At 48.7% G+C, this 12,774-nt stretch overlaps 1 protein-coding gene across 1 annotated transcript; it reads left to right on the forward strand.

The window, feature by feature from the left end:
• Nucleotides 1–4,918: 4,918 nt before the first annotated feature.
• On the forward strand, nucleotides 4,919–12,612 carry LOC107116240 (zinc finger protein 862-like). The gene is made up of 2 exons (XM_015418128.1): nucleotides 4,919–5,437; nucleotides 11,098–12,612. Exons 1-2 carry the CDS (start codon nucleotides 4,919–4,921, stop codon nucleotides 12,610–12,612), a joined length of 2,034 nt encoding a protein of 677 aa, XP_015273614.1.
• The last annotated feature ends 162 nt before the right edge of the window (nucleotides 12,613–12,774 follow it).

Here is a 12,774-nt window from a genome sequence, read left to right on the forward strand (position 1 = left end):
TTTTTGGTTTTTGGGTGCTCAGAAATGGATATTGAGTTCCAAAAAGGTAGAGTCGGGCTTCTTTTCCATTCTGGGAAGTGAAACCCCTCCGAAAGTTCTTCTGGGCCCTCTGCAAGCACATCCCGGAGCGTCTTCCACACTGGCCTCCTTTACACCCTTTCCCCGCCCTTCTCTGAAACCGGCGGCTCTCCCTCCACTAGTGGCCACTGCGTCCTCCAGCGCTCACCGACAAGAGAGAGCGGAGAAGAGGGCAAAAATGGCTGCTTCCGAAGTCTGCGGTGTGTGTGTGAGTGTGAAGAGGAGGAGGAGAGCGTTGTGCTCTGGGCAGGGGCTTTGTCTGCAAAGATCTGTGCCCCTCTCTCTTGAATTCTTCTGACACGTTTTCAGCCGAGGAAAGGCACGGGGGGCAGGAAGATGACGCGATGGCTGATGTCCCCAATCCTGATACGCTGGAAATGCGCTTCGGAGGGAGGATGGGGAGAGAATGAGTGTGCGTGCGTGTGCGTAATTGTGTGGTTTGCTTCTGTCATTTCTTTGTTTTTTTAATGTGAAGGTTCCCAATGGCAGCTTTGCAAACGTGGTACGTATTCATAAGAAAGGAAATGAGTTTTCTTGGGGGGGGGGGTCGGGGCTTGCGGTTCCTTTTGAGAAGGAGCGAGATGGTCAAGGTTGGGAAGGGCGCAGGCTTGCAGGTTGTTGCGCGCTCTCCCCCTCACCCGGTGTCTTTTTTAAAAAGCAGACTTGGGAAGAGGAAGGTGGTTTGGAGAGAAAGACAACAACAACAATGCTTTTTTGGCTAGAGCAACCTATGCGGGCAAGTTCGGTTTAAGACGAAGTTGTATCAGCATCTTGTTATTCCTGACTCTGAGAAAGGGGAATTTTTCTTCCTGCTTAATCAAACTACTGTCTGTTGTCGAGGTGCAAGATCATTGTGGTGTAAACTTACCTTGTTGCTTCTGGGCTTTTACTCTGGGCCCCGTTAGCAATTCATTTCTTCTGCTAGCCGAGCAGCAGAAATGCTCAGATTGAGGTGGGGTAGCCCTGTTGGTCAGAAGCAACAGAACAACGCTCGAGTCCAGTGGCACCTTTTAAGAGCAACAAAGTTTAATTCCATGCATAAACTTTCGTGTGCACACCCGCTTTCCCACCAAATAACTTCTTGTATAAGAAGAGGCAAACATTAGAAAAAAACAAGAGATTTGCAGATCGCCGACACCTTAGTCAGGGAAATCCTCATTTTGTAACTCTTTTTAAAGGTGTTATTTGTTAAGTTTTTTATTGGGAACAGAGGAAGGGAGGTTCTGCTTACACTTTTACAGTTTGTGTTGGGAAATGGCCCAGATTGGGGGGGTGGGGGTGGAGGTGGCACAACTCTTTCACAACTGAAAGGGGAAAAGTGAAAATCGTTGCAGAACATTTCACACAGTTCTGCAGGCAGACGGTGGCTTCATAGTTAATGTGCCATCTGATGCTGCTGTTGCCTGCTGAAAACGCTTCCCACCTTCTTCAGTCTCTTTCCCCCCTAAAAAAAAGTTGGGAATATCACCTGTGCACTCTTCTGCCTGATGGAGAGAGCTTTGACTCTCCAGCGCTTATACCCTGGAGCTCTTGTTGGTCTCTCAGGTGGCACTGGGTTCAAGTCTAACATACGCTCAGTTTCCTTCACTGAGATTCATTGCAGCTGGGAAGACTCGTTCGAAGGGGTTCGGCCCAACGAACCCTGTGGCATCCCGACCAGTGTTCCCTCTAAGCTGAGTTAGTGTGAGCTAGCTCACAGTTTTTAAGCCTCCGGTTCACAGATTTTTGCCTTGGCTCAGGAAGGAGGGCTCCAGAACGCACTAATTTATGCAGTAGCCAAATCACCTGCTCACAACTTTAATGCCAGTAGCTCACAAAGTAGAATTTTTGCTCACAGGACTACAGCTTAGAGGGAACATTGGTCCCGACTCCCTTCTTTGCAACACCCCCTCCCACCTGCTGACTGGGACAGGATCGCTCATGGGCAGGGGTCATTTCCTGCAGGGAGCGCACAGGAGCGGAGCTCTAGCAGTAAAGAGCCCAGGGGGCGGGCACATGCACAAGCCCCACTCCCTGCTCCCAGCGGCCCTCAGTCAGAGCAAGAAGCAGCCAGGTAAGTTGCAGAGACACCCCCCCCGGCCCCCCCGGTCCAAAACAGTCCAGTGGCACCTTTAAGACCAAGTTTTATTCAGGTACAAGCTCTCCCTCCTCTGTGAGGGCAGATCTGCACGTCCCCCCCCCCAGTAGCTAGCAATCCAAAACAGTCCAGTGGCGCCTAAGCAGTGGGTGTTGCCTTCTGACACACTTCTGGTGATGTCAGGGGGTGTGGCATATGCAAATGAGTTATGCTAATGAGTTATGCTAATGAGCTCCTGCACCTCTTTTTCTACGGAATGACCCCTGCTCATGGGTCTCCATTCCTACTTGCATCTGAGGACGGGAGCTTGGACTCTCAAAAGCTTATGCCCTGGAGCTCTTGTTGGTCTCTAAGGTGCCAGACATGAGTTTAGCCTTACTAAAAGTTAAGGTGCCACCTAAAAGCATACTTGAAGCTCTGCTTTTCTAATTTTATGCACACAATTGGAAAAAGGGATCTCAGCTTCGGGATTTTAAATAAATTTTAGGAACGTGCTCTCAGTGGACCGGAAGTAGTTCCCAATTTGTGCGTCAGGAATTGGATTGATGAGTGAGGTAGGTGGGGCTGAGAGAGCTCTTTTGAGGACTGCTCTTGTGAGGACAGCTCTGAAAGAACTTATGACTGACCCAAGGTCACTCCAGCAGCTGCATGTGGAGGCGGGGGGAATTAAACCCGGTTCTCCCAGATTAGAGTCTGTGCTCCAGACCACTACGGCAGACTGGCTCACAAGGTGCCTGTTGTGGGGAGAGGAAAGGAAGCTGCTTTGCAAGTCCTAAAGGGATGTAAAACCAGCTCTTCTTTTTCTTTACTTGAGTGTCTGTATGGGACACACACACGCACATCTACTGTGCTCTCACACCTTCCACTCATTTTGTTGCTGTTTGCACCGGAGGATATCTTGCTGGGTCCAGGCTGTAGTGTCTTGGCCTTTCCTAATCTCCCTCTCCCTCTGAGGTAGGAATCTGGACCTGCATGTTCCAGAGCACTCACCAGCAAACCTGGAAGGCAAAAAAAAAGCCCTGGGCAATTATGCAAAAACAGTAGCGATGCCTTACGGACTAACCATTTGCTCCAGTGTAAAGTTTTGCGAATCAGAGTTCTCTTTGTCCGATGCACAGCAAAGTACATCTGTCACATACCCAACCGGAAGGTGTTTGTGTGGGGGAGGGAGGGAGGCAGCGTGGGTGTGAGGCTCCCAACTACGGTTAGAGAGGCGAAGGGTAAAATTCAGTGCAAGGTGAAGTAGGTGGATACAACAGGAAGTTAGGTATACCGGATATGGTTTTGAACTGGCTTCTCCATGTAATACTCCCATCCAGGGATCATTTTGTAGAAAAAGAGGTGCAGGAGCTCATTAACATACCTCATTAGCATAACTTATTTGCATATGCCACGCCCCCTGACATCACCGGAAGTGTGTCAGAAGGCGACACCCACCGCTCAGGCTCCACTGGACTGTTTTGGATTGCTAGCTATGGGGGGGTGGGAATGTGCAGATCTGTCCTCGCAGAGGAGGGAGAGCTTGTACCTGAATAAAACTTGATCTTAAAGGTGCCACTGGACTGTTTTGGACTGGGGGGGCTCTGCAACTTACCTGGCTGCTTCTTGCTCCTCGTGGCCCAACTGAGGGCTGCTGGGAGCAGGGGGTGGGGCTTGTTGCATGTGCCTGCCCCCTGGGCTCCTTACTGCCAGAGCTCCGCTCCTGTGCGCTCCTGCAGGAAATGACCCCTGCTCCCGTCCCAAAATACACACGCACTTTTCTGTTGTGTATGTATGTATGGGGGGTGGGGTTGCCAGCTTTGGGCTGGGGAAAACCTGGAGATTTTGGGGGGTGGAGCCTGGGGAAGGGTGGGGCTTGGGGAGGGGAGGGGCCTCAGCAGGGTACAATGCCATAGAGCCCACCCTCCAGAGTGGCCATTTCCTCCAGGGGAACTGATTTCGGTTGTAATTCCAGGAGATGTCCAGCCACCACCTGGAGGCTAATGTAGAAACAACAGAGAGATCACGGGAAGGATGCAGACAATGAAGAAAGCAGCCGTGATGTGGTATTATGAAAATATCTATTTACTCTGCTGTTTTGCAGTGAGCAGTTAAGAATTTGTTTCATTGAAATGGGAAGAATGTTGAGTGTTAAGTCCACGGATTAGTATTGTTGACGTGTAAACTAATGTCATTCATGCCGCACACTGAGATAAAGCGGTCATGTGAAATGGGAATATATGCAAATTCCGTTTGTGTGTGCACGTCCATCTTGATTACCTGTTGAAGAGATACTGCTCACTGCAAAACCCATTTAAATAGATATTTTCATAATACTACATCAGGGCTGTTGTCTCCATTGTCTACCATTTGGAGGCTGGCAACCCTAATAAATTGGGCCTGATGGATTCACATGTTTCCGACGAAGTGAACTCTGATTCCTGAACTCTTATAATGGGGGGAAATAAGTTATTAGGTCCCGTTGAACTTTATTTTGCTGCTAGACTTCCAGGGCCGTGCACCTGGGATCTTTATTGGGATGTCTTACCTCTTGTTCGCATGGCGTAGCCGTGTGTCTGACCACCGAATCTAATTTCTTACTAGCAAGGCCGGGTGAGATCTGCCAGTTTCCCTAATCCCCTTTCCCCCTTGTCTGTTTCGTCTCCAGTGGAACCAGGGAAGTGGTAAATAGATCCTCCGTTCTAAATTAAATTCTCTTCCAGAAAGGAGGGGGAAATCCATTCGTCCTCTGTAGCGCTTAGTCCCCCAGCCCGGGTGCAAACTATGGTGCCGCCTGGGAAGAAGCCTGCCGGGGAAACTTCCAATTCGAATAAGAAATGCAAGCGATATTTCAATGAGCGCTGGAAGGAAGAGTTCGCCTGGCTGGAGTTTGACTACAAGCAGAAAACCATGTTCTGCGCCGAGTGCCGCCAGGCCCTCGTGCGAAACAAGCACGGCAAGGCCGAGAATGCTTTCACCGTGGGCACGGATAACTTCCAGCGCCACGCCCTCCTGCGCCACGTCACCTCCGGGGCCCACCGCCAGGCCTTGGCGGTCAACAGAGTGCAGATGGCTTCGGAGGCAGAGGCGCAATGCCGCCAAGAGCCAGGCCCGCTCATCAAAGCGGAGGTCCATCCCGTCAAGGTTGCTGCCCTCACCACTGTCTACTGGATGGCCAAGGAGGAAGTCCCCAATGAGAAATGGGCCTCCTTGCTTGAGTTGCAGAAGTTCAACCTCTGTCAAGCTCTGCTGTCCTCTGACTGTGAAGGGTACTCCCAGCCCGGGAGCATCCAGGCGATGCAGGTACGTATCTTTTATCTATGGTTGCCAGCCTCCAGGTGAAACCTGGAGGTCTCCCATTATGACGATTAATCTCCAGATGACCAAAATGAGTTCACCTGGAGAAAGTGGCAGCTTCGTGGTATTATACCCTGCTGAGGCCCCTCCCCTCCCCAAATCCCTCCTTCCCCAGGCTCCACCCCCCAAATCTCCAGGTATTTCCCATCCCAGAGCTGGCGACCCGATTGTTATGCCATGTGCAGTGTGCGTGGATGCGTGTGCAAAATAGCCTGAGCCCCGTGTCTAGACTCCAGAGAATCCATATTTTGTGGTCAGAATAAAACATGCCACTGAAGCACATTTGCATCATTGGCTTTCACATCGTTTATTCTGCCATATTTGCCACGGTGTCCAAATAATTTAGGAAAAAGCCCTCCCCCAAAATAGACTGGCGGTGAGAAATATTTGGCATTTATGTAACACTTCTTTTAAGAGCGTTCAAAGGGTTTTGCATATATTCCTTTGGTATTTTCAATATTCTATCGCAGTACATTATTTTAGTATCATTTCTCAAGCCTTCAAGGCAGGGTTACCCGACCTTTTCGAGCTTGCAGGCGCCTTTGGAATTCTGACACAGGGTGATGGATGCTGTCACAGGGCATCGCTGGAGGCGGGGCCAACCCCAGGATGTCAGGGAGCGAGGTGACACCATCACTCTTAATAGATCCGGGTGGTCAGCCCTGTTGGTCTGAAGCCGTATAACAAATTTAGAGTCCAGTGGCACCTTTAAGACCAACAAAGGTTGATTCAAGGTATGAGCTTTTGTGTGCAAGGCGCCCTTCTTCAAATACATTGGAAGAGAAGCTAAGAATTCAAACGTAGAAGACAGGCTGAACCACAAATTAACATGTAAGGTGATGATGTTTAAGTTATGCAAAGTGAAAAACGAAATAACAAGTTAAGGTTATAAGGTCAACAGTTGTAAAGCAATACATTTAAATATGTCACAATAGCAGCTAAATCTCTAAAAGTGTTTTTTCTAATTGTGGGAAGCAACAGAATCTTAATTGACTCCTTTCCGGCGTATATTTTGAGCTGAATGCAATGTTGTCAGCAGACATCCATTCAGTATTCTAATATACTACTCTGAAAAAGAAACATACTAAAATATAGAGGATTTATGGTCCTTGTTGACAATACATATGGGAGGACTGAATGAGTTAGCTTATCTAATGGGATAAAAATCCAATATCCCTGTTCAGTCCTGGGGAGGTTATTGTTCCAAGTGTTCCAATAACTTGTAATTCAGCAATTTCCTTTTCCATTCTGTTCCTGAAGTTCCTTTGTGATAAGACCGCTACTTTGAGGTCATTCATTGAATGTCCTGGAAGGTTAAAGTAGTTAAAGTCATCTGCCATTCCCATGTATTTGATAAAGTGTGCCTTGCACACGAGAGCTCATGCCTTGAATAAACCTTTGTTGGTCTTAAAGGTGCCACTGGACTCTAAATTTGTTCTATCACTCTTAATAGTAACTCTTTGGCATTTTAGGAAGAAGCTCTGTTAGACAGGATATGCCTTAGGGGTGCCAATCCCCAGGTGGGGGCAGGGGAAGCCCTGCCCCCAAGAGCTGCCCATGGTCCCAGCAGGCACCACGCGCACCTGCCCCACAAGCTGAAAATTTGCAGCTGGCGCCCACTCTTTCTGAGTGGGGGGCTGCCAGCTCCTGCCCTGCAAGCTTCGAATTCGTGGTTTTCAGGGCAGGTGTGGGGGCGCCCACTTCTCCCCCCCCCCATTTAAAGGGGAGGTTACCTTTAACTGTTTGTGGGAAGTGGGTGGGCCACGCACATGGCACTGCATCCCCAGTGTGATGACGTCACTCTGAAATATGTTATTGAGTCAGGGATGGCCCTGCCCCTTCCCGGAATGCCCCCCAAATCCCGCTCCTGAGGAGAAGATGGGACCCTGGCAACCCTAGGATGCCTTTTGGTGTAGTGGTTAATTGCGCAGGCTCTAATCTGGGAGAACCGGGTTTGATTCCCACCTCCTCCACTTGCACCTGCTGGTGTGACCATGGGCAAGCCGTAGTTCTGATAAGAAGTGTCCTTGAAAAAGAGCAGTTTCTGTCAAGAGCTCTCTCAGCCCTGCCTACCTCACAGGGTGTCTGTTGTGGGGAGGGGAAGGGAGAGGAGTTTGTAAGCCGCTCTGAGACTCCTCTGGGTAGTGAAGGGTGGGGTATAAATCCAATCTCCTCTTCTTCTTTTACCTCACAGGGTGTCTGTTGTGGGGAGGGGAAGGGAAAGGAGTTTGTAAGCCGCTCTGAGACTCCTTTGGATAGTGAAGGGCGGGGTATAAATCCAATCTCCTCCTCCTCTTTTACAATAAACATACTGTTTTAAAATATTTTCTTGCCCGTGCACAGCTTACCTTCTGTTACTCAGTGAAGATCTGTGTCCTGTGACAGCATCTGCTCCCAAAGAGCATTTAAAAAAAAAAACCTACCGTACAGCCAATCAGAAACCCTTGTGGGCAAAAACCCTGTCTGGCCCCACCTGCTTTCTGAAAATGCTCTGCGGTCACCGTGGCAATCATAGGCATCGCCACTTTGGGGATCCCTGCTTTAAAGTGTTCTTCTTCCCAAATCCACAGCTCCGTTCCTTAGGCACTCTTCTGCATGAGCTTTCCCGGACAGAGGGGGCTGGAAAAATGCTGTTACCCAGGGGTCATTTCGTAGAAAAAGAGGTGCAGGAGCTCATTAGCATATCTCATTAGCATAACTTATTTGCATATGCCACACCCCCTGACATCACCGGAAGTGTGTCAGAAGGCAACACCCACCACTCAGGCTCCACTGGACTGTTTTGGATTGCTAGCTATTGGGGGGGGGGACATGCAGATCTGTCCTCACAGAGAAGGGAGAGCTTATACCTGAATAAAACTTGGTCTTAAAGGTGCCACTGGACTGTTTTGGATTGCTAGCTAGTGGGGGGTGTGCGTGCATGCTGGGAGCAGGGGGCGGGGCTTGTTGCATATGCCCGTCCCCTGGGCTCCTTACTGCCAGAGCTCCGCTCCTGTGCGCTCTCGCAGGAAATGACCCCTACCTGAAAGAGGTTTTGGTTCTGCCCACACAGTACATTCACAGACTGTTTCAGACACGCTTTAATGGTCACGGTTCCCAAACAAGGAATCCTGGGAATTGTGGCTCTCCGAGAGAGGCAGGGGCAGAACTGTGATGTGTTTAAAAGGTGCAAATCCCAGTTGTATCCAATTTCGAGTGCAGATTATGTGCCGCTCAGGTACATAATTTTCTCTCCCAAGTTAAATAAATAGTCTGCTCTAATGATCATTGTTATGCACAAATATAGACACACATACTCCTACCTCTTCTGTGCACTTTTAATTGTTGCACAAAGAAGTAATTGATCAGAAGAGCTTTTAAAAAGAATAAGATCTTATTTATACGGCAGGCCCCTAACAGGCTGGGAAGCTGGTAGTTAACTGCAGACTCCTTTAATGAGAAAAGCATTGAAGATCCGTTAGCATAATAGACAATTCTGTTATGGGCCCTTCCTTTTCAGAACTAATTTTCTCTCCCGCTCTTGGCTAGTCTATGAACACCGAGCTCAGGGGAAGAAGAAGGAGAAAATCCATTTCCTTTAATTTTACCAGCGTCTCATGCCTGTTAAAATCAAATTAATTTGTATGCCCCATCTTGGGCAGTTGCCAGTCGCTTTGCATAAATAAGGGTCTCTGTTTTATGGCAGATAAACACGCTAATTAGATTTCTCACCCCCCCAGTGGATTTTGCAGAATTTCTTTAAAAAAAAAAAAAAAGAGGATGGGGAGTTAGCTATTTTTTTAAAAAAACACAATGGAATTCAAGGCACACCCATGCCTTGTAGCAGAGCTGACTGGAAGAAATGGGGGAAATTGTAAGCTAGCAAAAAAAAAAAAAGTGTGGCTTTGATATGTAAATTGAGGCACATTTTATGCAAAATAGGAGAAGTCCAGCTTTGGTTTTGTGGCCAGATGCACAAGGCAGGAATGCCTTCTCAAAGCGAGTCCGTGGTGTGCCTGGATATTCTGACCTGGGGCTTTTCCACACGCTCCACTTACTCCTGAAGTCGGCTTGGGCACAGTTCTTCTGCACATCTTCCCTCCCTCTGCATTTTCACAGTTGTGGATTCAGTTTATTTTCTTCTGCACGTGCCTTAAATAATGAGGATTTTTAAGAGGAGGTGCTGTCATCATGAGTGGTGTTATGTGTGGTGTATCACAGCACCCCCCCTTTTAAAAGGGCACTAAAATATTGATATATTACTGGAGTGTTATAGCAGCAGGCTTAGCTGAATCCCCAGCTTTCATTTTAAAAAGTAAGTCTCTAGTTCCTTCTCTTGTTAGAGATATTATCCTACAAGGGAAGGAACTAGAGACTTACTATTTAAAATGAAAGCTGGGAATTCAGAGAACCTGCTAGGGCTATTGTTACAATGCTCCAACAATATATCGATATTCTAGTGCCTTAAAAAAAGAAGAAGAAATCACTTGTCTTCGGGGGGGGGGAGTGGTTTGACCACAACACCCCAATCATCGAACAGTGGGTTGGAGGTGGGGGAGAGTGGGCAGGACAAAGAAAATGGACAGAAGCATTGTGCATGAGGAAAAAGCTGACTCAGAGTTGGCTTCCAGAAAGACATGGGGGTAGAAGTGGTCTCAAAAGAACCAAGGGGGGGGGGGGCAAAAAATCTGGAAAATAAAAGCAAAAAAAAGCACATGGGAACTGGGATAAATTGAAGCAGTGAGAGGCCAGAACAAACGGGGGGGGGGGAGACCATGCAGAAAAGCCCCTTGTGAAAGCGAGTCATGACAGTCGGGAAGAGATGTAGACCATGCAGAAAAGCCCCTTGTGAGGTCAGAAAGGGGCGGATCCTATGATCCGCCTAAGTAACCTACCTTGGGCTCAGGAGTCCCTCTTCCAGCTTATGTAGCTCCTCCTCTAGTGGAAGAGCCACTTAATTTGGAGGCAGGGTGCAAACCTGAGCCAAAAGGAAATGTGGGGTATAAAGATTTTAATAAATAAATTTTGCTCAGTGGAGTGGCAAGGCAGAGTAGGATCTACCCCTCCACCACCCAGTACCTGCAGTCTGGGGGCTATTTCCGTGATCTTGACCAGGGCAAAGAAGCTCAAAGGGTATCGATGAAACAGTCCTGATTCTGGCACTAAAACCTCCCAACGTTTGGCAAGAATGAATATATTTTCATACATTTTGTTTATGCTGCACACTTGGGGTTTTTTTTGCGGGGGGGGGGAAGTAAAGACAAAATTAGGGGAAATTGTTCTCTGCAGCACGAGCATATGTGTTTCCTGGTACAGAACTCTGGGAGGATCATTTGCTTCATGCATGGGGAAGAAGTAAATAGCTCGTAGAGACCCACGCTGGGCAAAAACTGCCCCCGCAGTTTCTGTGTCAGAAACCTCGATCCAGCCCACGCAACCTGCATGCTGAAAAAGGTAGCTACGGGCAGACCTGCTGTATAAAAGAAGGGATTGATCCTTTTCTCGGGGGTCTTTAGGGTGTCCCCCCTTCCCGTTTGAAGAACCTGGGTTCGAAAGGACACTTTAAATATCCTTTTTGTTTGTTTCCCCCCTCCCCCCCCATGCCATTTCTTGCTCACCAACACCAGGCAGCCATTGCCAAAGTCCTAGACGCTGAGGACAAGCTCAGGATGAAGTCCTCACCCTTCATTGGCCTCGTGGTGGATGAGACTGTAGATGCCCTGGAGAGAAGGAGGCTAGTCCTGTTTAGCACGGCCGTCTCCCTTCATGCGGGTCAGACATCCATCACGTTCCTCGGCACCATCCCACTTCCAGACAGCGAGGGTTGCACAGTGGCGGACAAAACCATCAAGGCAATGCTCTCCTTTGGACTACCAACCAAGAAGGTTGCATGGCTGAATTCTGTGGGGTCCTCCCCGCTGACCCACAGGCCCAGTGGTATATGGGCTAAGGTGAAAGCCATCTGCCCCCTGCTCACTGAGGTTCACTGCCTTTCTCACCACTGGAGTAGTCCTCTGCGAGCAGCAAAGGACATTTTCGAAGCAGACTGTGTAGAGAAGTATGAGGCCGTGATGGATGCCCTCTGCAGGCTCTCTGTCAACTTCGCGGCAGGGAACAGTCGCCTCCGAGAGTTGCAAAATGTCTTTCAGTTCTGTGAAATGGACACAGAAAGGCCCAAGGCGATCCACTGGAGCTCCATCTTACCAGCTCTGGAGGCTGTCGATTCTTCCTGGCCAACCTTGTTATCTCATCTGGAGAGCGAGTCAGAGAGATCCCCAATGGCGCTGGACGTCTGTGAAGAACTCAAGAAATTCTACTTTGTAGCCTTCACTAAAGTACTTCTGGACACTCTGCCCGTCTTCCAGACACTAAATAGATTCTTCCTCTTGGAAGATACTGATCTTTCCATCTTGAAACCCATCGTCTCTGCCACCATCGCCAACCTCCAACTCCAGAAGAACGTCAACGGCCAGAACTTCCAGGTGTTCCTTAATGACCTCATTGAGCATCCTTGTGAGGACTGTAAAGGTGCCGAGAGTAGGTTCTTCTACAGAGGGGTGGAACTGTCTGACTGTTCCAAGATGCATGTGAAGAAGTTTGAGCATTTCAAGAAGACGTACCTGGAGGGTATCCGGTGCCACCTGCAGGATAGATTCCCTAGCCGGTCTTTGGAAGTGGTCAGTTCTTTGTCTGCCATCTTTAACCCCAAGTGCTATCCCCAGTCTTTAGAAGAGGTTGGAAGCTATGGTATAGATGAGTTGAACTTCCTTTTGCAGGCGTACTCCAGTGTGGTGGTAAGTGAGCGGGCGCTAGACGACTTCCCCCTCTTCAAGCGGCTAGTGTTCAGCCTCCGCCAGCTCTCCTACAAGGATCTATGCGCTAAGCTGGTCTATGAGAATTCTGAGATGCACCAGTTTTTCCCAGACTTTGCCATCCTGGCTACAGTCGCTCTCGTCATGCCTTTCGGCTCTGTGCTCAGAGAGAAAATCAACCGGGCGAGGGAGCTCCTGAGGCAGTGCCGGTGGAGTTACAGAAAGGAAGACCAAGGCTTGTTCAGCGTCATGAAGATTGCCCTCAATGGACCGGCTCTCAAGGAGTTTGATTTTTCCTTGGCTGTTGACTATTACGAAAGCAACACGTGAAATGACGCAGGTCAAAAAAGTCTGAGAGGGGAGCATTTTTTTAAAAAAGTAACTTTAATCAAGCAGTCATCTTGCTGGGAAGAGTGTGAAAATGTTAAATTTTATCCAGGTTGTCCACTGGATCTGTGGGAGGAGTATTTTAACAAAAGTACTGACAGCTGG

Source organism: Gekko japonicus, unplaced genomic scaffold (genome assembly GCF_001447785.1).
Source record: "Gekko japonicus isolate JY-2015 unplaced genomic scaffold, Gekko_japonicus_V1.1 scaffold1666, whole genome shotgun sequence".
Lineage (NCBI taxonomy): Eukaryota > Metazoa > Chordata > Lepidosauria > Squamata > Gekkonidae > Gekko > Gekko japonicus.

Bases quoted from the DNA above. Each gene is read 5' to 3' on its own strand.
- LOC107116240 (XM_015418128.1), top strand. From the start codon at position 4,919: ATGGTGCCGCCTGGGAAGAAGCCTGCCGGGGAAACTTCCAATTCGAAT. The intron at 5,438-11,097 runs GTACGTATCTTT...CACCAACACCAG, and splicing joins GGAGCATCCAGGCGATGCAG to GCAGCCATTGCCAAAGTCCT.